At 42.7% G+C, this 26,429-nt stretch overlaps 1 protein-coding gene across 1 annotated transcript in view; it reads left to right on the top strand.

Annotated features, from left to right (window-relative positions):
- GATB (glutamyl-tRNA amidotransferase subunit B) overlaps positions 1-16,635 on the top strand; it is a 42,173-nt gene extending 25,538 nt beyond the window's left edge. The window contains exons 9-13 of the mRNA XM_071431877.1: positions 1,251-1,440; positions 7,916-8,049; positions 8,441-8,519; positions 13,787-13,921; positions 16,179-16,635. Coding sequence (XP_071287978.1) covers positions 1,251-1,440; positions 7,916-8,049; positions 8,441-8,519; positions 13,787-13,921; positions 16,179-16,307 — 667 coding nt within the window. The 3' untranslated portion in view covers positions 16,308-16,635. The remainder of the gene's footprint in view (positions 1-1,250; positions 1,441-7,915; positions 8,050-8,440; positions 8,520-13,786; positions 13,922-16,178) is intronic.
- Positions 16,636-26,429: the final 9,794 nt, after the last annotated feature.

Here is a 26,429-nt window from a genome sequence, read left to right as displayed (position 1 = left end):
AGTCCTGTTTGCAAAGCAATGCTGCTGGGAATGAGTTCTGAGGCAATGCTGTAAGGCAGCAGCACAGCTGCTTGGGGCCATCATAGTGCCAGTCCTTCCCTAGCTTTGCATCCCTGGGAGAGCTTCCTGTTAATCCCAGAGTTCACCTTCCAGCAGGAGAACTTCCAGAGCCTCTTAGCTTTGTCAGCTCTATGTTCCTGTCAGATCTTATATTCTACCACTGATCTTGTAACAGCAGAGCAACAATTATGAAAACATCCCACAAACTTTGAATTTAAATCTGCTTTTTAGATGGTGTTTTTGTAGAAATGCAGCAGTGATAATTTCGTGAATTCCCTGTTATGGTAGGGGCAGGCATGAGGCTTATTTAAAAAGACTAATTTGAAAAAATGCAGAAGAAGATTCATTAAAACCTAGACAAAACTGATGAGTCTAAGATATTTCAAAAAAAGACCATAAAGATTATTACTAGTACTAAGATTATTAACAGTATTGAGCTGTAAACTATGTTTTTTAGGGTTTTTTGTAACTTAGTGCTGCACATTATACATTAATCTTAAAATCTGTGTTTAGGCAGATTTTAAATAGAAGTCATTATAGCTCAATGCCCTTTATTCTAGTGGTTTTGAACCCCTCATTTGATCATGTAAGAGTGAAGTTTCTGCTTCAATCGCAGTTATTTGAGTCATTTGAATTGGCCTTCTCTTTAAGGGAGCCTTTTGTTCTGTGATAGCACCCTGCTGAGCACAGTAACTTTGCTTTTAGCACAGCATGAGATTTCATCAAGATTTTTGAAGTTTGGCTGGAAAAGGTTACAACCTGCCCAGATCACTCCTGGCAGTTGGCTGTCAATCCAAGTTCTTCCCTGCCAGCCCACTCCCATTTTTATCCAGGTCTGTAATTCATGCTTGATGCCAAAAAGAGTGGGCTGTTTCCATATCTTTTACTGGTGCTATTGGGACTTTTTATTATTATTTTTGGTGCAGAAATGTTTGAATTACCCCTTTTTGTATTATGAACCCTTTAGCAATTGGTGGAAAATTGCTGAAGGAAAAAGAAAGAGAGGCTTTGCAACAGTTTGGGGCCTGATCTCTTTCTACTTATCAGTGATATAATTTTCAGTATTTTGTTTAGTTGAAAGGGTGATACAGCTTTCAGGGAATTATAAACTTGAGATATAAATGTTATTCCTTGTTGCTTAGCTTCTGAGTGAAAGTAATTATAAAGGAGTTTTTCTTCATTCTTACTAGGTTCATGCCAGAGCCAAACCTTCCCCCATTGATTCTGTACGATGCAAAATCTTTGCCAGCTAATATGAACCATCAGCAAGTGATAAATATTGATTGGATTCATGAGAGACTTCCCGACCTCCCCAGTGTGAAGAGGAAAAAGCTTGTTGAACAGTATGGGATTCTTCCTGAACACAGCTTCACCTTATTGGTAGGTCTATTGATCAAATGCTAAAATAAGCCTAGAAACTTCAAAGGTGCATGGTTCTTGAAAAGATTTACAAATGTCATATTAAGCAGCTGTCAGTCCTTATGAACATTCTAACTTGGAAGTGCGTCCAATGCATACTTTGTACCATGAGCCATACACATGGAATGGTGGAAAAAATGAGCCAGACACAGTGTGCCAAGAAGTGTTTCTCATGCAAAGTGCAGTCAGATAACTGGTACTTAATATTGATCTTGTCTGTCTAGACATTGCTGCACCCCTGACTGACTGCAACAAATGTACAACTTCTGGATACTGTCCCTTGTCTGCAAGTGTCTGCTCTTCAGCTCTGGGCCTGCTGCAAGGCTGGGCACATTGACCGTACTTAATGAACGTGAATCAAAATCCAAAGTCTAAATCTTTCAGCTTCATGTGCTCCTTGACCTACCTTCCACATTATTGGAAACACTTCCCCTCCTTCCCCCCACATTTATTCTTAGGGAAATATCCCAAATGGTTGCACAGTATCAACTTTGACCTCATAGTGCAATTGACCAGGGATAGGTTCAGAAGAGGGGATGAGAAGGGAAACAGTGTGGCAAATACTGTTATAAATAAGGAGCTGACAGCAAAATCTCATAACTCCCAAAAATATTCTAGAGGACTATGAGCTTCTTAAATGCAAACTGTTATCTCTCTTTGCCAGTGGTAACTCTGGGGAGGGAGTTAGTATACTCATCCTAGATTAGACATTTCACATACCCAGCTAAGCTAGGAGAATGTCCCACTTTGGTTACCACTGTCATTAGTGGAGACAGAAGGAAAAGGACTTTTTCAGAGTGAGATTCAGAGCAGAACTGTAAGTACTTTAAATTGTCCTCTGGAGGAGATCCTTTCCTTTGACTATAAATGAAGGGAGAGCTGTGCACATAACTACCTCATATCCCTTCTTTGTATGTCTGTAATTTAATACACTTGTACAGAGGCTGAATCTACAGGAAGAAAATGATTCTGTGTTCTGAGGAAAGCAGTTAGGAAAACTGCTTTTGTGCTGCTGTGCCATTTTAGTGAGTTGCAGACTGTGTGGTGGGCAGGTGAGTCATAATTCTCATCAATGTCACAAGACTGCAGTCACAGTATTGAGAGGTGTCAGCAGTTCTTACCTTTCTATTTCATTGTATAAGCTGCAAAATATGATTTTTTTGCCAGCATTCCTGTTCATGCATGCATTTTTTCCCATATTTCTAACCTATTAAATTAAGAGTAAGAGTAGAAAGGGTAGATAAGTCCCGCATCCTTTTTTTCTGAATTTTTCTACTTCTTCCTCTCTGTAGTGCGTTGGTCCTGCCAGCTGCTAAGTACTACAGCTGCTTGCTCATTTTCCAAGCCAGTAGTACAGGGAGGAGATTAGGAAAAGCAAAAGTAAGGCTTGTGGTTTGAGAAAAACACTTAAGTGAAGGAACGGAGTAGGGGAAAACCTAAAAATGATGCAAATACAATCACTCACCACTCCACAAGTAGACTGATGTGCTGCCAGTCTGCAGCCAATGACACTGACTACAACCTCCAAAATGCACTTCCCTCAGTTTTCCTTGTTGAGCAGGGCAGGGAATATAACCAGTTTGGGTTGGCTGTTAGACTGTCCCACCTGGCTTTGGTCTGTTTGCTGTGGGGAAAGAAAGTTGCTCAGCAGTAGCCAAAACACCTGTGTGTTGTCAGTGTTGCTGTGGTCACAAATCCAAACCACTTTCTTTAGAAAGTGCACCCTCTTTAGAATATAAAATAACATGGAGTTATGGCAGCCATGCTCAGGGTACCCACTCCTTTCACTTGGCACCAGCCCACCTTTTGTGGGTATCAAGTTGCTGGTATGGGTGGTTTCTGTCATCTCTGCCAGTTAGCCCTGTATATTTGCCTCATCGACTGCCCTTCCTTTCAGCTGTTTTCTGAAATCCTTTATTGCCTTTGCTTTTCCCCATCTCCTTTTTGCGACGTGAAAGACAATTAATGAGCTCCAAGCTGAAATTTGGGATTCAGCTTGTAATAAGCTAATGCATCCATTTGAATGCATGAAGCGAGCACATTCTTTGTTACAGGTCTCCTTTTATTGTGCATTAGAATGTCAGCCTGCACACTCCCCAGCAGAGCTGCTTGCCTGTGCACTGGGACACCTGTTAACCTTAATTCATCGGGAAGCGCCGTGTCCGTCGCTGCCTTCAGCTTGCATCAGAGGCTACACAGGATTGCTCATAGGGCCAGATGCACGCATCTAATGAGCATTCTTTCAGGTTAGAGTGCCCAGGAGTGCTCATTAAATAAATGGCAGTTGTAGAGGAATGGCTCTAAAATGCAAAGTCTGTTCTGCACCAGTTTGATGGAGAAAGCATTTTGTGCCAAAGTTGCAATCAAACACACATATATTCCAGCATGCAGGCTAGCTCCTGAGCTTGCTTCCAGAGCTTTGTCCTCATACACAGGAGCTGCCTGTACATACTGTGGTGTTGAGAAACTGAGATTCCTCCTTTGCCTAATTACAGGATGTACTGAAAGGGAAGTACCCTATTAATATCTTAATATCCGAAATGCCTTATGTGTAAATGCCTTCATTTTTGGTAGTTTTATATAAATTGCAGAAATAAATGATGTTTCTGATTTTTCTTCATGCTGAATTATTCTTACTCATAATTCTTTGAGCCATGTACACTCCATGGTATTTGGGTACTCAATTTCTTCATGCAATTTCTACTTTGCTCTGTAAACTGGTAAGTTGGCAAATACAACAGTCAAGAAGGATATCTGACAGCTTTGCCAGTTATGGTATTACAATATTTTCATCTTGCTATCTGTTGAGTAAAAAAATAAGCTATATTGGCATAGACATTAATGTATTAATGCAGACATTAATGTATTAATGTGTTAATGCAATGCTTCATTTTCAAAATGCGTGCTGAGGTCCAGGGAGGTCCAACCAGAAAATACATCGACTGTCACAGCACAGCGTGAGAAAAAACAGTCTGATCGCTTCCTTTGCCATGTGAATTCCAAGTTGTCCTGTGGATGTACTAGTCCTCTGCTTACTCAGATAAAAGTGGCTGCTCCACTTGGGCTGATTGCCCTGGTGGAACAATCACATTGGTGACTCCTTCAAACAGTCAGAAGTGGGTTGCTGGAGAAATTGGTTTTGACCATTTTGTTTCATGCCCTGCCGTTCTCAGACATGCTAGTATGCAGGTCAACTTAAGTTTCTTTTAGAATGCAAATCATTTTACAAGAAGCTTTAGGAAAAAGTTTGAAGTTTCTTTGACTGGTCTGCTTTTCTCCTGGATGTTCTGGGTTTTTTTTCCCCTGACAGTCTTGTACATTTTTGCAGCAGTTGTTACCTCACGGTTGGTTATTGTAGGAACTGTGATGGTGAAAATGGGAATAACAAAGAAGCAAATTACATTTTATTTTTGAACATTGAAGCAGTTTTCTTCTTTAGTTCTTTGAGAAATATTACTGGTCTTTAAAAGAATAAGTTTGCATTACAGTCTCAATGTCCCTGGTATTCTGTAAAATAAAGTATTATTTTAAATTTGTTTAAAAGGTTCCTGAAATCACTACACCACTAGAGTTTTTTACATCTCACTGCTATGAAATCATAATTTTATACCATGTTTAAGAAAGAAATTTGCATCTGATTGAAATATTGGTATGTCAGGTTTCATGCCAGTGAGACTCACATGAATAAATTACAGCATATTTGGTATGTAATGGAAGCACGGAGTGACCTGGATTAGAAACATGATGCTGCTATTCCAGATTTCTGGTTTCCTTTCAATGAAGTTCAGAGTAGAGTATTCAGAATGAAGAGAGAACAGGCAGTCAGCATTCCTGTAAATCCTGTTGGAGTGTGCAATTTTCAGCTCAGATTTGCCGCAAGGGACAGGTCTGTGAGTGTGTTGGTAGTTGGAGTGAATTTTGGAAGAAAGTTTCCCAAAATGTAAACCAAATTGAAGTCAAGTAGTGCAGTATCTAGAAACTGAAGCTAATTAATTTATCTCTGTATTTTTTTTAATATGACAAGAAAACAAGGAAAATGTTTCATTTCTGTCAGTCATTCTGATGTTTTGACATTCTGCTGTACTCATTTCAGTCTAGCATTACTGGGTTTTCCTTCTCTTTGGCTACAGAAAATGACATTCTCTTTAAAAAACCCAAAATGAAATGCAAGGGAATTTTGGGGAATGTTTCTGGTTATGTGTGCACAAGTAGTGAGTATGGGGTTCAGAGACTTGGTAGCATATGTAAGTCTGTCTCCCTGAGTTCTCCTGGGCTTCTCTGCATTTGCTGCCTGGAAATCATCTGATTAAAATGCAAAGGCTGCATATGTTTGTCCTTGATTTTTCAAAGGTCTGGCAGCAGGATCAGAACTGTAACTCCAGCCAGGCTGTAAGAATCCAGAAATTGGGATGTGCCCACTGCTAGGGATACACTCTGTAGCCTGTGCATGATGGAAGTGCTGGACGTGCTGTGTCTGAGCTGTGTAGCTGCATTCAGACATGTGGCATCTGCAGACATTATTTGCCTGTGCATAATGTTGTAGCTAGACCTACTTTGCCTGGAATGTTTGTAAAAGCTTCTGCAGCATGTGTAAAGAACCCAGCATTCAGACATGCTCACTTTTTCCTACCTAGATTGGACAATCGTTGCGGTGTAAAGGAACCCACTATTTAAATAATGAGTGTTTGTTTGTGCTATTGAACCCTGAGGTGAATTAGAAAGAGTACAGTACTTGGCAATACATCATTCTAGGAATTCTGCTTAACACACACAGTTTTTAATCAAGTTTACTGTGCTTTTGTAATCATGTCATTCCTTTACTGTTTTATTTTAAGTCAAATTTGTTCCTCTAGTCTATTTAGCCTTAGTTTTGCATAATTTGATTAGAGAGTAACTGCTAGTTAAATTAGAATAGGGGAGAAGAACAGAATTATGTCAATGTGTGTTAGATAGATAACTAGTGGGAGTTAGAAAGTTTACCTTGGTTCAGAAGATACCTCAGTGGTTTCCCAGGCTGAGAACTTGGTTTCTTTGGTCATGGTCTTAAGGTGAAGGGGATGGATCTGATTTTTGTCACAGCAGTTTTACAGCACTGATGTTAATCTAGGTACATTTTGTTTTGTTTCACAGAACAGAGATCAGTAGTTTGCAGTCTTCTCAAAAGCCGTACATCATTATCAATGAAATATGTGGTGTCCGGAGCTTTTGGAAGTTTGTGTTGTGAAAGTTTGGAGAAGGAAAGTCTAAAATTCTGTATTGCTATGGCAGTAAGTGGCCTTTAAAAACAAGGACAAATGAGACTGTTTTGATGGGATGTGAGTGGAGAACTCAGGCTTTTTGTGGTTACCCTGCTCTCTTTTTCCTCATAACTGTTCAGAGATCTGGCTGCAGTCAGTATGTGTTTGAGAAATGTTTTTGCTGTGATGACTGTATACTTAGAATAGCTCCTTGGCTATCTCTAAGCTGTTACCTCTTGACTTCTGAGAGCTGGCTTGTCCTCCTGTGTGTTTATGGCACATACTGCAGAAGTCCAGCGGCATGCTGGATTTGGATTCCTCCTTTAAAAGGTAGGAGCTGCCACTTCATACCTCTCCAGCCTTCAGTAAACCTAATGAGTTCCGTGCTGCATTTAAAGGTCCATCAGTGCCTTGATGACAAACAGCACAGCATTCAACAGACTGTGCAGTATGGGTTCTTCTAAAAACAATCTCAGATTTCACTTAAGCTATAAATTGAATCTCCCACTGTCATATCTTCTGAGCTGTTAGTGTGCTGTGTAAAAGCTTACCATAGCTTCTCAGAAAAAAATTGGAAAATAAAACCCTGCTTCTTACATATGACCTTTCCATATCTCTGAAGGGTAAATGCAAGCTAAACTTACTAGTTCAAGCCAAAATAAACAGAAGTGATTTCAAGATCAAGAGTGAAGTAGTTGCAGACAATTTCAGGAAAAAGCTCTTGGTAAAAGGTAGCATGACAGCCTGTGAGAGCATTGTATTTTCTAGTATTATACATAAAACACTTGCAAAGATGAGAAAACTTCTGTCCAAATGCAAATTTTAGGGAGGCATTAAGAGAAAAATGATAGCTCATTTGTTGGAAGTTCCACTGAAACAGACAGGCTGAGAGATAAACTATATATTCCTGTTCTAGGCATAAGATTGTTGGCTGTTATGTTAACAAGATTACTCCAAAGTCGTATGACTTTGCCATGAATTCACAGCTGAAGTTTACTTTAGGACTGAGCATTTATATGCTGAGTGTAATTGTGTAATTAATTGTAACCTGTGTCACCTGCTCCAGGTGACCCTGCCTTGGCAGGGGGGGTTGGACTGGATGATTCCTATAGGTCCCTTCCAACCCTAACAATTCTGTGATTCTGTAATCATGTTTACACTCCAGTATCCCTCTGATACATTTAACTTTTTATAAACAGAATGAAGATGGACTAGCAGAATTCTTTGAAAGTGTGGTAAAACAGACCCAAATGAAGCCAAAGAAGGTGATCGGCTGGATTCTAAAGGACCTGCTCAGTTACTTGAAACAACATTCCCTTACAGTAAAGGAAAGGTCAGTCTTCTTCATTGCTGCAGTGGTGAGACAGAGTGATCCTTTTCTCATGACTGGTACCATGTCACTCCATTGCTCACGGCTGCTTTAGTTGCTCCCTGTGAAGTTTGTTACTCCAGGCAGTCCTGCACAGGCCTTGGCTCTGTCCTGCTCAATGGAGTTAGACAATTACATGGCAGACAAGAGGATCATGTAGTTAAGAGCAGCAGTCAGTGTTTAGTCTTTGGAGTGTGATGATGGTAAGGCATAGTCAGGCCTTACCAATTAGTACTGAACATGAGGAAAAATAGCTTGTCATGCTGAACTGTGTGATCTTTAGGCAAGCAGCAGTAGCACAGATACATTCCAGCACCTTATTCTCTGAGGTAACTTCTGCCCACTTTTTCCCTAGCCCAGTCAGTTCTTTTCTCCTGGCTGACCTCTTGAACCTTCTAGAAAAAAAAGAAATTTCTTCTACAGCAGCAAAGCAGGTAAGTACCTTTTTGATTTTGCTGTACTCTGCATCTTTGGCTGCTTACTTCAGTTGTGTAGCAATTTTATAATCATTGTGTAGCAGTGCTATGATTGCTTTAAAGGGAAATTATGTACACTGTTGATAAAGGACAACTTCTGTATCTATGCTATATAATAAATGCAAATGCCTCATGTTTATATAAAATCTTAGAGACATATCTGCATATTCACTTTTAGAAGAGGGCAGAAGCAAAATAGTAGACTTAAACAATGTGAACTGAACTCAAATAAATCCTGCTTCTGAACAGAGCAGACAGTAGATCTCAATTTCACTATTCCAGTCAGGCCTGCGTGAAAGGTCAGTGGGAGCTAATCCATGGCTTGCAGTTAAGATGAGAGTATCAGTTACTAGGTTCCTAGAGACAGTAAAGTCTATGTTCCCAAGCATTAGCAATGGGAAAGGATAGAATTCATCCAAGTGCAGTCACAAAGAGTTCTGCATTGGTGTACCTGAGTCAAAAGTGACAGAGGTCTGGCCTTTCTTTTATCCTTGCTTCTTTGAGCAAGTGCTATCATGAAGCTCTCAAGCAAGTAAAGCTGGGTTGTTTTATTTTCATCTTGCCTAGGACAGTCTGAAAAAGCAGCTCTTGATGATTTATATTTAAAATTGTGAACTGGTTATGATGGGAACAGTACTGCTGTGTTTGTAGACAAAATTTGGAGGTTTTTTGTGATGGGCCATAATCAGTCATTCACCTTAAATTGTTACAAGCTCATTTATATGGAATGATTTGTCTTTTCAGATTAATTATTATGCTCTAGTTAAGTGCATTAGGTGACTGTTTCAGTGTTTATCAGTGAAACTGTTAATGAACTGTGAATGAACTTTCTGGTTTGTTTTCTTTTTTTGGAGATGCTTTTGGTTCTTAATTAAGTTGGTCTGTGTCTGTGGATAGCCAGCTGCATAAGACAGACGTCATAAATAGGGATTTAAGTGCCTGGCTTCAGGCATGTGTGTTTGGAAATTTTGTATTGGAAAAGTAAAAGCTTCAAAAAGGAGATAAAGTATTAATAGGAAAAGCACTGGAATGCAGAGCAGCTCTTTGCCTGCGGGGTTGTGGCACACCCATCAGTTTGGTGTCTGTGTTTGAAAAGGAAGCTTCAGAACTCCAGTCTGAATCTCTTCCTTGTGGAGGTAGGGACAGGGTACTAATGCTCTTCTATGGGATTTTTTGCTTTGTGATACATTTGTGTGCCAGGCACTTCTGACACATTGTGAAGTGTCAAGAATTTCAGAAATGCATTTGTTGTTTAATTACCAACTCCTTGTAATGTACATGTTGTCCTCAGTGATCTGAAACTGGACCCAGAAGTCGCAGTAGTTTGCCCTCACCCAGTGATGCTGCTATCAAACTGCAGAAACCTTGCCACATTTAGAAAAGTATTTTGGTTGCCTGGATGTCAGAAGAGTAACAAATGTTTATAACAATTCTCAGCAGTAGGCAGAGACGCTGGATGGCCCGAGGGCAGAAAGGGCTATATATACACACCAGCAGATGAATTGCAGCTCCTGGGGAGGGGAGCATGATCTGCAGTGGCAGGCACCGATCCAGTGGGAAAGAATGGAAGGGTCTGATGGGGTAAGCACACAGACATGTGTACACATATGTGCTCGCTGTAGGAAGCTGTTAACCACCTAAATTATTGAAAAGGTTTTGTGTTTCGGCTCTGCTGTCAAAGGCAGTAAAAGAGGCAGATAAAAGCTGTGAGCACTGGCTGTACACACTGAGCACTGTGTGGTGGGATGCAGTGCTAAGCTAAGGGCACTGTGTGCTCACATAATTACCATGTACATAATTACAGAGCTCATGTCCAACTTGCCATCAAACATAGCATCCCACTCCAGAGGTCTCCAAAGCAGTTCCAGGCTGGCGTGCCTGTGCAAAGGGGTGAGCAGCTTCCAGCTCCCCCACGTGGGGCTGCGGGTGAGCATGTCCTGGATCAGATGGATACATGTTGCCTATGGCCCAGCCCAGAGGCACCATTTTGAAGCTCACAGTGTGAGGAGTCGGTGCTGCTCACCCAGGGCTGAAACCAGTCTGATGGGGAGCGTGCCTGTGATGGGGCCTTGCTCCTCAAGTTGCCAGGCTGGCAGCAGGTCCATGCCTGGTGTAACAGACCTGCCTGTGAGTTACGGCATTATGGGAGGAGGCTGGTTCCTGGGCCAGGGAAGTGGAAACCTGTCCCTGCTGCCAACAGCCATCCTGGAGCAACTCCGTATGGACACCCTTGTCGCTGGTTCATGGGGGACCCAAGCCCAGCAGGCCATGGAGCAGAGCAGACCTTGGGTTTTGCTGGCTTCTGCAGTTGCATAGGTCACCCACATAGGAATAACTTCAATAGATCTGCTTGGCACCCCTACTTTAAAGGAGATAGTAGGGAAATGAGTACAGTACCCATATCTAAAGAGAACCATCTGCTTTGACAATTATGACTACACCATCTGGAGGACTGGACCCAACCTGCCCCCCACTTCTCTGAGAGGCTGAGGGACACCCGCCAGACATGACAGCTTCCATCACTGGAAAGGAGAGGTGCCCACAGGACTTGCTGGAATGGTGCTACCTGCTGCTTTCCTCCTGTCCTTGGCAGCAAATCACTGCAGCTAGGGTTTCCAGTTGGAGCATTCTTAGGCACAGCACTCAGCTGGCACGGTCACCAGCTGCAAAATGTTTGATATGATGCCCATGACAGCCAGACGTGTAAGTCCTGATTAATTCATCTTGACCAATGCTGCTAAGCTTGTATAGGTGGAGACCAGAGAACATCATTAAAATCTAATCACACACAGGCAAGAATCAATAGTAGAAGCTACTGAGATTTCAGTAATGGAAATGAGGCCTGAGATTCACGTTTTGGCTCTGAAGACTTCATAATTTGATCTTCCTGTGCTGGTGCAGGCAGTTTGTGTAAATGAGTTGAAATCGTTTTCTAAACTGCTTTCTTTAGATTTGCACTTCTTGCCAAGTGGAGAAACACATTTTTTAAAAGTGCATCTCTGACAGGTCTTGGCCACATCTCTTTCTGCTTTCCTACATACCTGTAAACAAGCAAGGGCCTTGATAACATTGTTGCTCTACTAAGTAGAGATGCTTGTTACCAAATGGGAAGGGACACATGATGCAGCTGTCACAGAGAAAATCTGGTGCCTTCAAGGTTTCTAATGGGCAAGCTTTCTTCACTGACAGGAAATATTTGGCATAGGCATAACAGGGAATCAGAGCTGGATCTCTGACTGTCAAGCTGTCCTGCCCCTGATCTAAGTCAGCCTGATGTACATGTTGCTCCTGGTCTGCCATGGTTGGCTGCATAGGTTTTGTTCGTTGCAGATTTCCCATTCCTGCAGCCCATGGCATCCTGCTTGAATACATACCAGTCCTAAAAATCCCATCTGCCTTTTTCCAGGAGAGTGAAAAGGCTTACTCATTGTCCACTCTGATTTGTGCAGTACTTTAGACTGTCCAGGGTGTTTTGCTAGAGGTTGTGCTGTGTCTGGCAAGGACAGGGCTCATTCTGACAGGTGACATACAGTATGGTTGCCTTGGGAGGCCTCGGGACAGAAACCTTCCTGCTTCATCCCTCAGAGAAGAAGTAGAAGGGCTGCCAGGAGTAGCAATGGAGTGCAACAACAACAACAAAAAAAAAAAAAACAAAAACCAAAAAAAAAAATCAAAAAAACATCATCACAAAAAGGCAAGCAGCTGCAGACAGGCTGAATCTCTGTTGGATATGATATATTTATTTCTAGGGTTATTCCAGCTAGCACTGCCATGATGATTTTTAAATATCACACTAGAAGGAAGATCTTGTAGAAGACATCATATACAGCACTGATTTATTCAGTGTAAAGATCTGAAAGTGTTACTTATAGCTATTGTATCTCTGGCTGCTTATCAGTAACTTCAATATTGTGATCTGCCTTTGGTCCTCTCTCAAGGAAGAATTTAAGATGTAGTTGCCACAATACAGCTGTGTGTCATTACCCTCTCACAAGGTCTCCAGAAGAGTTGATAAGATCCCATAAAAAGCTTCAGAGTGCCACTGGCAAACAAATACCCTCTTGCAGCAATTGTATGAATACTTGGTGTGAATAGAGAACTCTTTAACCAAAGGTCTTTTGTACCCACAAATTTGTCATGCTGAAGCAAATTGCTGGGTTAGTTAAGATCCCATCCCATGTGCATCATTCTACCTGAGTTCTCTTGCTGCCCTGCAAATTATTTAACATGCAGTTTGGATGCCCCTCCTTGTCTTCCCATTGGAGCCTCTTCTTCGTCCTACAGGGGATATTTAATGCTGAAATTTTGACATGACATGCATTTCCATATTGGGACACAGCAATGGCCCAAATATACAATTATATCTTCAGCTCAGGATGGAGTACAACGAGCTGTTTTAATAAGGGTTTTCTTACTCTCCTCCCACGGCCCTGAAATAAAAGCAAAGGGAATACAGAAAATGACTGCCCAAGGAAATTGGTTTTTTATAAATGTTCTCTCCTCTCAAATGTATTCCAGGGCAATAGTCCTGCTGCATGTAGGAAAACACTAGCATTAACAAGTGATTATTCCACAGGCCTGGGTTTGCCCAGCAGTCCAGTACTTGGGGATGATGCATAGGTGGGCTGGAGCTGCTGCATTCATTCTGCTTGGCACCATTTTTCTTCTGCTTTGTCATACATATTCTCATTACAGCCTGCTGGCAAGGCCTGGTAATGGGATGAGTTACCTGGGATTGGACTTGGTACAATAGTCAGCTAATCGTCAGTTCCCGGGCAGAGCCATTGCTCATGGAGATGCATTTCCTTGCTGCTCCCAGGCAGGTCTATGAATGATGTGAGAAGAGCAGGAGTACTGGCAGAGGAGCAGCCTTGCCAGCCCAGAGGAGCAGGGGGTTGTGCTCAGCAATCCCCTCTGCAGAGCCCCCGGCAGTGGGGGAGCGGGCAGGGCCGGGGCTGTGGAGGCTGCGCAGCACCTGCTGCCAGCCATTAACCTGGGCTCGTGCAGGAAGTGGCAATGCTTTGTCTCAGGACAGGTGGCAGAAAAGGAGGGAGGTACAAGGGCTCTTTCAGAGAGGCACATGATTAAATCTTGGGCTTGTTCTCGTTTAGACAATCCGCTCTTAGCAAAACCAGGGCTTCTTGGATCCGTAACTGAAATACTGCATGTAAACAATGTTGGTAAGTCAAGCCACTGACCTTTGCTGCTTTTATTGTGATTTTCAGGTGCTTGCAGAATTGTGGAAGGGAGAAGGGAAGACTCCCCTTGAAATTGTTAAAGAACAGAAACTTGAACTGTTACAGGATCAAAAAGAGCTTGAACAGATCTGCCAGGCAGTGATTGATGGACACAAAAATGAGGTGATTATGATGGTGCTGGGAACTTTCTGCACTGTGGCAGTCTGTGGCACTGAAAGGGGGTTAAAATAGCCTCTCTCTTTTTCCCTTTAGATGGCATTTGAGCTCTAGAGCCATAACAGTAAAGCTGCTGCCAAGATATTATCAAGCTTTTCTTCTTTCTTATTTTACTAAGTGGGTTTTTTGAAACTGAAGCTTACACAAAATGATCTGCAAAACAAATTACCAGTCTGGCTAATGTGCTAAGTCATTCTGAGAGACCATAAAACTTTAATGCAGGAAAGCAAAACTGCAGGGCCCTGTCCCTCTCCAGCTGTACTGCCATTAACCCGACCCTGCCACCCAGCCACATAACTCTGATTTTTATGTCATCTGTTGTGATATTGGGGCAACACTGTTAAACTGTTCTGGAGCTGAAGTTACCTGCCAGCAAGGCATATATTAGTTATGGAATTAGAGACAGTATCAGAGCTGGCAAGGCAGAAATTGTGCTTGCATCTGACTTTTTGCCATATCCCTGTGTCTGTCCACTGCCAAAGAGAGGAGCCTCGCTGGCTCTCCAGCCTGACAGTGGCTGTGGGGTGGGAAGGAGCCAGAGCCCTGTGGCAGCAGCAGCAGCTCCAGAGCTGCTGCCCACTCTGCTGTTCTGCTGGGCTGTGGCAGCAACACAAACGCTCCCCTGTGGGGGATGATTGGCTCTTCCCCATCTCCTTGAAAGACACACAGCAGCCAGTGTGGCTCAGTCTAACAAGGTCTGAGCTGGAAAAAAAGGGAAAAAACCCTTGTTGATCGTGAAGGGGAGGAGTGGGAAGGGATCTTGACAGAGTCTATATAATCTGCTTTATAAAAAGCAAAATGAAAACAAGTGCTTATATGTTCTCTGGAGCAAAAATGTAAAAGCAGAAGTGAATAGCCTACTTCTAATATAAACAATGTCTAGCTCCATTTGCCATTTGGAAAAAAACATTAACATCTTTTGAGAACAATACCGCCCACTCCAGATCTCATTGGGGGATGCTAAGAGCTCTGCAAGAGCTTTTGATAAAATGAGCTTGCAGTAGGTCGGCGTGACCTCCATCTGACTTGACTCATTTGCAGAGCCTGATAAAAGTGCTGCTGTATTGCCAGGCTGGTATGAAAGCATAGGCAGGGAGGAAGAGAATGGAGAGAACTAACTGGGAAGTGCAGGAGCTGGAAGGTCCATAAGCACACTCCCATTTCATTGTGTTTTGAGAGTAATTTTTTTCAGAACAAAATAACTTCTAAACAGCTGCTCAAACCAACACTGAGCACTTTATGATAGTGCAGGACCAGAACTGTACTGCACTCTGCCCCACATAGGTAATTTCTAGCAGATACAGAGTAATGAGTCCTTTCCACTGTGCAACATAACAGAGATTTTAGACTGACAATAATTTAGATACTGTAATGAGAAACAGTATTTGCATCTGAATTTGGTATTGGCACAGTGCATAGCTCCTCTATTTGCAGCCCTTCCCTGAACATCTGCAAATATGTCATCCTGTTTCTTTGCATCTATTGTGTTCTGCCCAGTAACTCTGACAAGGTAGAGAATGCCTTCCCTGCCACACAAACAGTAGCCAGATGCTGGTCTTTCAGCAGTAGCATCTCCTTTAGGAAGGCCCAAAGGTGAAATTTCTGATCCTTTCAGTTTTTAAACATGGCCCTTTCAATGTAGCAGGTGATTGTGCATCAAAGGCTGTCTGATAGGAGGTCGTATTTGACCAATTAATTAATCATCATGTTGCAAAAGAGTACTTGCTTGAAGGAAAGAAAAAACTCCTATGTCGGTGCTTGAAGGACCTCACCAATATTATCAAATAGATTTTGATTCTCTTCAAATTACCTGTTATAACAGGACATTATATTCAGTAAAATGGTAGATCCTATTAGCAAGGAAAGTCCATCTCACTTCTCTGGCTTTTTTCCAAGAAGTTGCTGTTCAAGCTGCAGACACTGTAAAATCCAAAAGTATTTTCTGACTCTTTCAATAAGAGGAGCTTTCTCTATTAGTTGTAAGGCCCTGATGCTGTAGGGACTTGCTGTTCTCTCATGGGAGCAGAGCAGGAGCTTATTGCAAGGCTGAAGGCAGTTTTTATAAATAACACTTTATCCCAAAATGTAGTCTTTTATCACAATAGGCAAAACAACAAAAATATTCATACCTTGGTTGGAAATTAGTGAAGATGTTCAGTTTTCCTGTAACAATGGTGTCTGTTGCATTTTTTTTTCTTTAAAGGTTATGGCGGTAAAGGCAGGAAATCCAAAAGTTCTAAATAAGTTAATTGGTCTGGTACAGAAGAAAACACAAGGACGGTCCAATCCTGTTCTGGTGAAGCAATTACTAGAGAAGAAGCTGTCAGGGTAGCCACAAGAGAAAAAGCACACAAGCAACTAAAGAAGCATGTGCCTCGTTCTGTCTGCAAATGAACTTTGGTGTCTCCTTGTGCAGTGGTGTGCTTGTTGGATATACTTCAAGCAGCTTGAAGTCCCAGCCTTCCCTGGATGCATCAGCCAAAGGCAGATGAGCCAAAGAAAAGCAGGATATAGACATTTGCATCTCCCATGCTTTGATGTGGCACTTGGAAATGTGATTTCCACACAGCCCTGGGAAACAAGCTCCCAGAGGGGTCTGTGAGTACACAGAGAGCTGAAACTGCATGGGTTAGTTTTCCAATAAAGCGGGTACAAACTCAGCTTTTCTGTCTGCCTGTTTGTGAGAAGGGGGATTCACAGTCTCAAACTCAGTCTGGGCGTGCACACCATAACTCACTGTCATTGTGAGCACAACAGGAACAATTATTAAAACACCCAGAAGTCATTGAGGAGCCCACATGTACCTCGATGCCTTAACAGAAGGGAACAAAAAGTTCACTGCTATCATTCTTCCTGGTTTCTGGGGGAAGGGGAAAGGATGAAGCCATGAGCTGCTTCACTGTGAGCCTAAGGGTAGTGCCACAGACAGAAGTGCTGGCATCTCACCCTGTCAGAGTGTTTGCTCACCTTCTCCCAGTTCTGCACCCACATACCTGCTATGCCTGCTCTCAGTTCTGAGGAGTGCCTGAGGAGTGTCTGCCTGAGCCCTTCTGAGGGTCACATCCCATTCTGGCATCAGAGTCTCAGAACAGCAGATGTACAGCCAGCCCTGTACAGCCTACAACAGAACAAGCAGAATCATACACTAGCTGGAGCTGATTATTGGAGTCCAGCTCCTGGCCCTGAACAGGACAGCCCCAGCTCCAGTTTGGTTTTTTTCTCTGCAGGCAAGAACTTGGCCCCATGTTACAAATACCCAATGCCCAGGGCTGCTGCTTCTCTGGCACGTGGTTTTCTCCTGTCATCTGGAACTGTACTGCTTTGGATCATGCAGTTTGGAACTGTTCTGCTTAGGAATGGAACATGCAGTTGGCTGAGCTGGATTCAGCTGGGGTTCAGTCCTTCTCCACTACTTAATCCTAAGGGGTGTTTTGTGCTGGTAGTTTTTATTTTGGGTTTTTTACATAGTTTGTTTTTCAGTTCCTGGCTTTCAGTAATCACTGAAATGCAGGGATCCGGAATAAACTTCCCCATCCCAACCAGCTTTTGCTGATTGAGCCATTAACAGGAAATGCAACAAGAAAGAGCCTGTCAAATTTTCATGTAGTGGGGAAATAAATCCCATTTAGTACCAGATGCTTGAAGTCCTTAAATCCCTCCTGGAGACTGCTAAGCCATACTTTTTAAAGATCACACCTACCTTGGGCCTCATAGCTACTTATTCAGAACTGTTCTTTAGGATGTGCCTGCAGGGCAGACATTGTCACAGGAGTGCAGCAGGTGTGGCCCTGGGACTTCAGTCACCTTTGGCAAATGTGGTGCTTGCAGCACTAGTTCAAAGTAGGCTGATGGCAGTTCTTCCTCCTGAGTGGCTGATGTTATGTCTTGAGGAGTACATTGCTGTACAAATTGCCTGAGGTTCAAGGGCAAACTCCTTCATTGGAAGGGAAAAACTCATTTGGTTTTCAATACATTTAATGAATAAAATGTATACCCATTATTCATAAAAAAGTACCTTTACAATTCAAACATCATCCTACAGCTTATAAAAAGCAGTAACACAACTGCAGTCAAAAACTGTGACCCTTCAAAAGCCAAACAAAAAGCCTAAACCTCCAAAAACTCCTCAAATCACACCATGCCCAGGATTTTCATGTAATTTGACCTTCACACTAAGACTCCTACTATCACTTTTCACATCATGAGCAAAAGCTACCATTTTTACTTAGAGTGGTGTGAGTTTTCTGTAAGTGTTCAGTCAATAAAGGTTTAGATTATACAACAAAACTACTGGAATTCTGTTCAACTCTTGCCAGGGCAGCAAGAAACAAGAAGGCACAAGGGTTTCTCCATGAAATCTTGAATCTTAGAGATCCTCCCTCAGTTTAGGAAAACACAGTTTTCCCAGAGGTAGTCCTCCAAAGGTCACTGTTGTGGCACAGCTGGATGCTGCTCTGCTGAGTTCCCCACTGCTGCAGTGGGTGCCTTTTAAAAAGAGAAATCAAACCAACAATGTATTTGGAAGAGTAATAAATAAGGTGATGAAGGAAGCATCTCAATTAATGTAGCAAGCCTACTGCTGATAATTCTCTCTATGGGCTAATTCTTCTTAGCCACTCTTTCACTATGGAATTATACTTTACTAATGTGTGCAAAACCTGTTAGAAATCATCAACCAGGTTCTCTCTGAGTAGAGTCTGTGTCAGTACATCATGCACCTGGGCCTGTGCAAAGCACTGGACACTGTCCTCCTGCATGGCATCCTTATCTCTAAACTGGAGAGACATGGATTTGATGGGTGGACTGCTCAGGGGATAAGGAATTGGCTGGCTGGTTGCACTCAAAGAGCTGCAGTCAGTATTCTGATGTCCACATGGAGGCCAGTAATGAGTGAGACTGTCCAGGGGTTGTCACTGGGCCTTGCCCTGTTTCACATTTTTGCTGGTGATAAAGACAGTGGGATTGAGTGCTCACTCATCCATCAGCAAGTTCTCTGATGACAACAAGCTGTGTGGCATGGTCGCTGCAGGACAGGGATACCATCCAGAGGGATCTGAACAGGCTTGAGAAGGGGGGCTGTGCAAACAAGTGGGACTTCAGGGTGCTGGGGGATGACAAACTTGACATGACCTGGCAATGTGCACTCACAGCCCAGAAGGCCAAATATGACCTGGGCTGCATCCAAAGCCCTGTGAGCAGCAGGGCAGGAGAGGGGATTCTACCCCTGTGCTCTGCCCTGGTGAGACCACACCTGCAGTGCTGCATCCAGCTCTGGGGTCCCAGCACAGGAAGAACAGGCATCTGTTGGAGCAAGTCCAGAGGAGACCATGAAGATGATCAGAGGGCTGGAACATCTCACCTGTGAGGACAGGCTCAGACAGTTGGGGCTGTTCAGCCTGGAGGAGAGAGGGCTCTGGAGAGACCTTATAGCACCTTCCAGTTCCTCAAGGGGGCCAACAAGAGAGGTGGAGAAGGACAAGGGCATTTAGTGGTAGGATGAGGGGGAATGGCTTTAAGACGAGAGAGGGCAGGTTTAGATTGGATATTAAGAAAAACATCTGTACTGTGAACCACTGGAACAGGTTGCTCATAAAAGCTGTAGATGCCTCATCACTAGAAATGTTCAAAGCCAGGTTGGAGGGGGCTTTGGGCAACCTGTTCTAGTGGAAGGTGTCCCCGCCCATGGTGGGGTATCGCCCTGTGCTTCTAAAGTTCTTCTAAGCCTTCTGATATTTACATTTTTGTAATACAGTTTCTCATGCACTTTTCATGTAAATAATGATTGTTTTGCAGTCCTTTCTAGAAAAAGAAAAAAATTATAAACTTCTGGTTTAACCTGTGTAGTTAAAGAAGTAACAATTTCATCCTCCAATCCATGGTCACCTTTAGAATTCTATAAATATTGAAGTCAAAAAATAAACATGCTCTTTTTTGCCTTAAACATCTCAACATGTTGTTCATTCCATGTTGTATTGCAACAGTGGGGGGGCTAGAATTATATTAAGGTCCCTTCCAACCATTCTGTGATTTACTCTTAAGTCTCAATCTATTTTCACCTCCAGCTGCCAGAGACAATGGATAACAAGAAAGATTAAAAAGGGATAATTGTAATATTCTTTTCTTCCAGGGAAGGTAAAGAGCAGCCATAGTCTATAAATTTTACACTACATTATGGAACAGTCAGTTCTGAAAATTTTAAAATCTTTTGCAGACACAAAACGTAAATTTCTTTTTGATACGAGAAAAAAGTGGTTTCAGCCAATTGAGATCAAGATAATGAACCTTTTTAACATTTGTGGAGATACCAGCTACCAACTTCAAAGCAGCAGTTGCTGGCAGTGCTCAGACCTAGCAATGGGAAGGCTCATTTGGGCCAGCTCACACTGCTCCCACTATCCAAGCCTGCATTAAGGGGCTCATCAGTCACCTCACACCCCTTTGACTGAACCAAAACATGAGATCCTTTTTGCTTTCCAAGGCCCTTATACAGCAGCCTAAATACAACCACCACCTTCCCATTCCCCTAAATGGAGCTCACAGCAAATTTAAAAAAAAAAACAAAAAAAAAAAGTGGAGCACTGTACTGAGCAAAACAAACAGCTTTGGTTTATATCTGCTTAGAGTAGTTGATGAGCACATTAAAAAAGCAGAAGCAAGAGCCTCAAGGAATTTAGTTTCTGCTATTTAAAGACAAATAAAACAACCCTACAGGACAGGTGGGTCTGCAGAATAGAAGGCAGAGCCTGACTCTGAAGTGTTTGATGTAGGACATCCTGCAGGCCAGGAGGCTGTCCCAAGTGTGGTTGTATCAAGGCTGGAGCTCTGGAATGAAGATAGAGGCTTTGACCCCAACTTGGAAGTCTCATTTAGCTACTCCAGTGCTCTCTGATCTAATGATTGCAGATGCCATCTGTGCAACAGCATCAGGCAGGGTGAATTAAGGACAGTTTCATGCAGATTTTCAGCAGTTACTATCCACGAACAGAGGACCAAGGAGAATGCTCACAAATTAAAAGCTGACACCAGACACTGACGACCATCTCATCTACTCATTGCTGGAAGTCTTTTAGGAGGTCAGACCTGAGGGTGGAGAGCTGATACTTACTATCTCATATAGCTGAAGTATCCTGTATCTGAGGCTGCAGAACAGGAGAAGAAAGTTGTCTAAAAAGATGCTGGCAGTGCTCTAAGTAGTGAAGAAAGAATTTCTAGCACTCAGCCTTGGCTGCAGAGTTTAATTTTAACTGTGTTAAAAATAGAAGTACATGATAGGAACCTTAACTAAAAAATTATAGCAGAGCATTCAGCTGTGGTTTCAGTGTGGCCCCTTTCCACCCTGCTTTGCAGTGTGGTGTCAGGGTTCTGGGATGCTTTTGTGTCTCTTCTTAGCACTCTCTACCTACACTTACACAACCACTGACCTCAGCAGCACCTTCCCAGGGATTTATGGCCTTGTGTGCATGCTCAGCCTGGAGAGTGTTTGTTTTCTTACACATAAAGTAAAACAAATTGGGTTTTCAGTCAGCTGTCTGTTCTCAAACTGCATGAAGGAGAAGAAATAATAGCACACTCCTGGTTAGTTTGCCCTTGTTGCCAGCATCTTCTTAAAATGCTGTTTACACATACTCACACACACTGGATTCTGGATCAGGCAATAGCCACTTAAAACCAAGTTACAGCAGACAGGAGGTCTCCATTTATCAACCCAAATGCTCAGCAGCTTCCCTGCATTGGGTTGGCTTCAAGTGGAAGTTATCCCCTGCCCCCTCAGAAGCCACAAACACACAGGTAATACACAGACAGAGAGGACTCTATTGATAAACAGTGTGAGGAATGCTGTAAAATACAAAATCCCAAGTTGTCATGACCTGTAATTTGCTGTGCATTTTTCTGCCCATTGTGATGGCAAATTTAGATTCCATCTTCAAGAGCCCCTGGGCCAAGCACAATCAGTAACTAGGGATGACTGCAGTGGAAACACAAAACCACTGGGAATCTCTTCTCTCCTGACTGTACTCCAGCCCACATCCCACATTAGGCTAGACAGCCTGAATTTTAACTGCAATAAAGCAAACTGCAGAAATGCTCAGGTGCCACCATGAGGGAACAAAGCTGCAGAAAGAAGATAGTTTAGTGAGCAATACAGCTGTGCATGCTCCCAGGGGAACTGAACCTTCTGTCCAGGACCACCCTAGTCACAGATCCTTAAGTTCTCCTGTAGGGCATACAGGCATGTCACAACTGTCTACAGCATTTGCTGACCAGCTGCAAAACTAAGTGGTGAGGGATCCTGACCTTTGGTTTCTCCCCTTTATCTGTGTGGGGGAGCCCAATTCATGACCCTGTGAACGATTCCCATCTTTGCCTGCTGGCTTTGCCCAAGAAAAAGACTGGTGACAGCTGTGCCAGATCCCATGTTATCCCATTTCATACACAGGCAGCAAACTAACCCATGCAACATTCCCTGCCTTGTCATTGCAGCCATCAGAGAAAGGCCTCCAAGTCCAGTACCTGGAGCTGCAGAGCTGCACTGCCATGATCCTCACAAGAGCCAACAGCTTCACTGTAGGGAATGCTCCCTCCATGCACAGCCTTTTGTGTAAGCACAAAGCAGTTCTCCCAGCTGGTTGCATCAGCCACAGCTGTAATTGTCTAACCCACTAAGCAGGCATAACCATCAGTAAGTTGTATTTTAGCTGCTCAAGAGGCCACACTTTCAGGCTGGCCCTGGAGGCTGCTAGATTTTTTCCACACAGAAGCTCAGAAACCAATGTTATGACCCCAGAGATTTACAAAAGACACTGATCTGTGTTTCTAAACCCCCAAGTTGTGCTTGGACACCAAGAGACACGAGTTGTTGGCTCAAGCTGCAGCAAGGGATACTGAGACCCAGAGCCACTCCCTCTCCTTTGAGTTCGAGCTGGCATTTCGTCTGAGCTCTGGCCAAACTGACACAGCAGCACTGAGCTGGACACAGTTTAGTTGTCTCAGATTTGACTCGTCCATGTTATTTTTTGGTCTAAATCCAAGCTAGTTATTTTTAAAGCAGACTGCAATAAAACACAGCTGCTGTGGAAATGGCTTCATCAGAGACGAAGGTTTGCAGGTATTTAGTCCACAGTACGTAATTGTATGCGGGCAGTCTGCTGAAGTGCCAAAGTTGAGAAATGCAGCCTTTGCACAAAAGTTCCATCAGGGCTTTTAGCCCAGAGACTTCAGTCTTAATTTAATCCAGCTGCCACAAGAACCATTATAATCAATGAACAAAAAGAAGATTTGCACAGTCAGCAACAAAACGCCACTTTAAGCACCTACATATTTAAGAATCCAAGTAATGCTCCTTTTCATAAATGAGGCTTCCAACTGAGCATGTAACAAATGAAGTACATTGATGCTGGGCCACAACAGGTTTAGATAAGCTGGGGGCCACTAAAACATAAAGTGCATTTAGTCAGAGCAGGGCTTTAACCACCAACAAAGCCACAGAAATAGTGCTGCATTCTGTGGCTGTCTGCGGTCAGACAGCTGGCACCACCATCATCTTACCCAAGCACCTATTTATGTAAATCTGACACCACCTTCACAAGGAACAATTTTTACCCTTCTTTGCACATTTCTGTCCCAAAACATCACACAGCACTGCTGTCCACTTGGACAGATACTGTAGGACATGGTCATATTAATTTTTCAAGTTTGAGCTTTTTCTTTCTGATAACCCAGAGCAACAAAAACGTAAATTCTGCATTTCACACAGAGGGAAGTGGCCCCTGCTACTCTGTGGCATTTTACCTTTGGTTTGCTCATTAATGTAAGCAGCCCAAGTGCCATGTATCCTTCATTTCTGCTGATAATGCTCAAAGAGTGCAAGAAGGAACATACTCTAATTATCTAAATCAGATCAGGACACAGCAGTATTGTTACTGTACAGTGCCAGAGCTATCTGAGTTAAAAGAAAAGAAAGAGGAAAATCCCAGTATTCTACTCATAAACACAGATGCAATTTAAATGTTACAAACGTAATGGGAGCTGTCATAAGAACTGCAGGCATGACATAGCAATTTCAGTTAATACAGCAGAGTAAATTGCTTATTAAATCAAGCCATCCTCAAACAGGAGCTGTGGCTACAAATTCAAATGATACAATGACATAATTTAACTGCAACAAACCACAGTGCTCCCATCCTTTTCTTTCCAACCCTGAGATTTTAGAGCATCTCAGAGGAGCTAAAAATCCTTCCCGAAGCATGAAACCTTCTGAGAGGCTTAAGCAGAGTGCACAAAAGGGTAGTGAGTGTGTACACACTGTGCTGGATGGTGAACTTCTCTTGGTAAATAGAACTTAACCTCTTGAACTTAAACCCTCGGAGTCTACAGGATGCTGCAAGTTTGTTTGCAAATGTTTTTCTCTGAAGGACTGAACAGATCACTTGGGTTTTGTGCACAGGCCAAAGAGCGGCATTGGTGGCAGGAATGCTGCTCAGGCTTCCTGTCTATCCAGTCCCGCTCCCATTCCAAGGCATGGCTCCCGGCTGATGTCCAAGGTCCACCTCAATCACACTTTGTTTTCTCCCATCCTAGGAAATTTACCAATCTTACTAAAAATACCAAATCACACCTGAAAGGCAAGTGCTCTGTACCACAGCATGACACCACTGAATTCAGTCTTTTGGAAAGTGACAAACCCCAAAGAAAGAAGCAGCAAGTAATTTATGAACTATATGCTTGGAAGCATGTACCTGGGCCTGCTGGTGGGAGGGACGGTCCATGCCTGATACTGGAGTTTTCTCATCTCCACAGAATACAGCTGAAAACAGAAGTTCTGATTTCTGTTCTTGAAAACCAAAGTCAGAAGTTACCAGGACAAAAAAAGACAATGCATCTTTCACACCTAGAACTGCAACATCAATAACTTGATCCCATTCAAAATATCATAATATTCTTTAGGGCACCCATGAAAAAGATCAAATTTAAGAAAAATGCCTAGAATACAATAATATAGGTAGTAAGCACAGCCAGCAACATGTGAACTGCACCTGACTATACATGTACAAAGACCAGCACAAGCATGCATGAAGCTTTAGTCCAATTAATGCAAACCATGTGTATGTTTACCGAGACTAACCCAGAAAGCATCCAAAAATGGCCAAAGGTAAAAGAGAATGACTACAAATTTTTGAAGACAAAGTGCTCACTTTATAGTAGGTTGAAAAAACAAAATAAACAAAAACTAAACCAAACCGAAACCATACACACACACACACACACAAAAGCAGGTTGAAAATGCTGGAAAGATTCCTTGCAATAGCAGAACAGCTTAAAAACACACTCCAAGGCTACATAATTGGAAATGTGGCATTCACAGTTTGAAGCATCTAGTAGGAACCTGGAAATTCACTTTGGTATCACTGAGCCACCACCTGCAGTCTTTGCAATAGATCTGCCAAGGCACTTCATTTGGAACTGATGCTGAGCCAATGTACCAAAGAAGGACTGCTCCAGTCACACACCCACCTGAATGTGGGAAAAACCAGATCATAAAGCACTTCCTTGTTCTTGGACATAGCAGCATAATGCTGTTGTCCTCCAGAGACCTCCAGGCCGGACCACAGCTTGGACCACAAGTACAGGTTTTTTTTGGGAAAGGTTCTATCATTGGTGAGAGACAGGATAACACATTATCTAACTGGAGAGAAGAAGCTGATTAGAGAAGCATTTGGCTGAAGAGCTTATGCACACAGATGTGATTCATCTCAAAAGATCAACATTTTCAAGCTAAATCACAGGTTCTGCATTTTGAAGGCAGGAAGAGGCAATTCCCACCAACAGTTTTTTGTGCTGGCTGCCAGACATTATACTGCTATTACATCTGAGACACAGCTGCAATCTGATCCCACTCAGAAAAAAAGCAATGCAAAGGTACACGTATGATCTGCATTTTTACATTCTAAGCCAGTGTCACTGCACTCTTCCACCTCTTCCTTTCAGGGAGCTGACAGACATTTCCCATTGGTGAGGGGACGCTGTGCACAAACACAGCTCTGACCTTTCAGCAAGAAGCCTTCCACACAACTCCAGATTTCAAAGGCTGACTTTATCCTACTGGACATAGAACATAAACTCTACTAAAACTTATGAGGAAAATCCTCTCCTTCCTCTAATTTACAGATGCTTTTATGAGCAGTCCACATTTTAAAATACTCATGTAGCTTAACAGACCTGCCAGGATGAAACTGCAGTAATTTTGTCCATTTGCTGAAAACACCAGTTAAAATTAACAATCTCCAAAGAAATCCCTTCTACCACGCAAATAAGGATTCTTAGTTTAGAATACAAACAAAGGAAGGAAGTGTGCAGGTAGTAATTTACTGCCTTGAGCACTGGTCTGCAGAGTTCTTTATTTTTAAAAAAGTGAAATAATCTTTCTTATTCCTGTTTAAAAAGTCCTCAAAAAAAA

The sequence above is a fragment of the Agelaius tricolor genome, unplaced genomic scaffold (genome assembly GCF_023055355.1).
Source record: "Agelaius tricolor isolate 1412-34295 unplaced genomic scaffold, bAgeTri1.0.p SCAF_8, whole genome shotgun sequence".
In the NCBI taxonomy this organism is placed as follows: domain Eukaryota; kingdom Metazoa; phylum Chordata; class Aves; order Passeriformes; family Icteridae; genus Agelaius; species Agelaius tricolor.
This window is presented reverse-complemented; position numbering and strand designations above follow the sequence as displayed.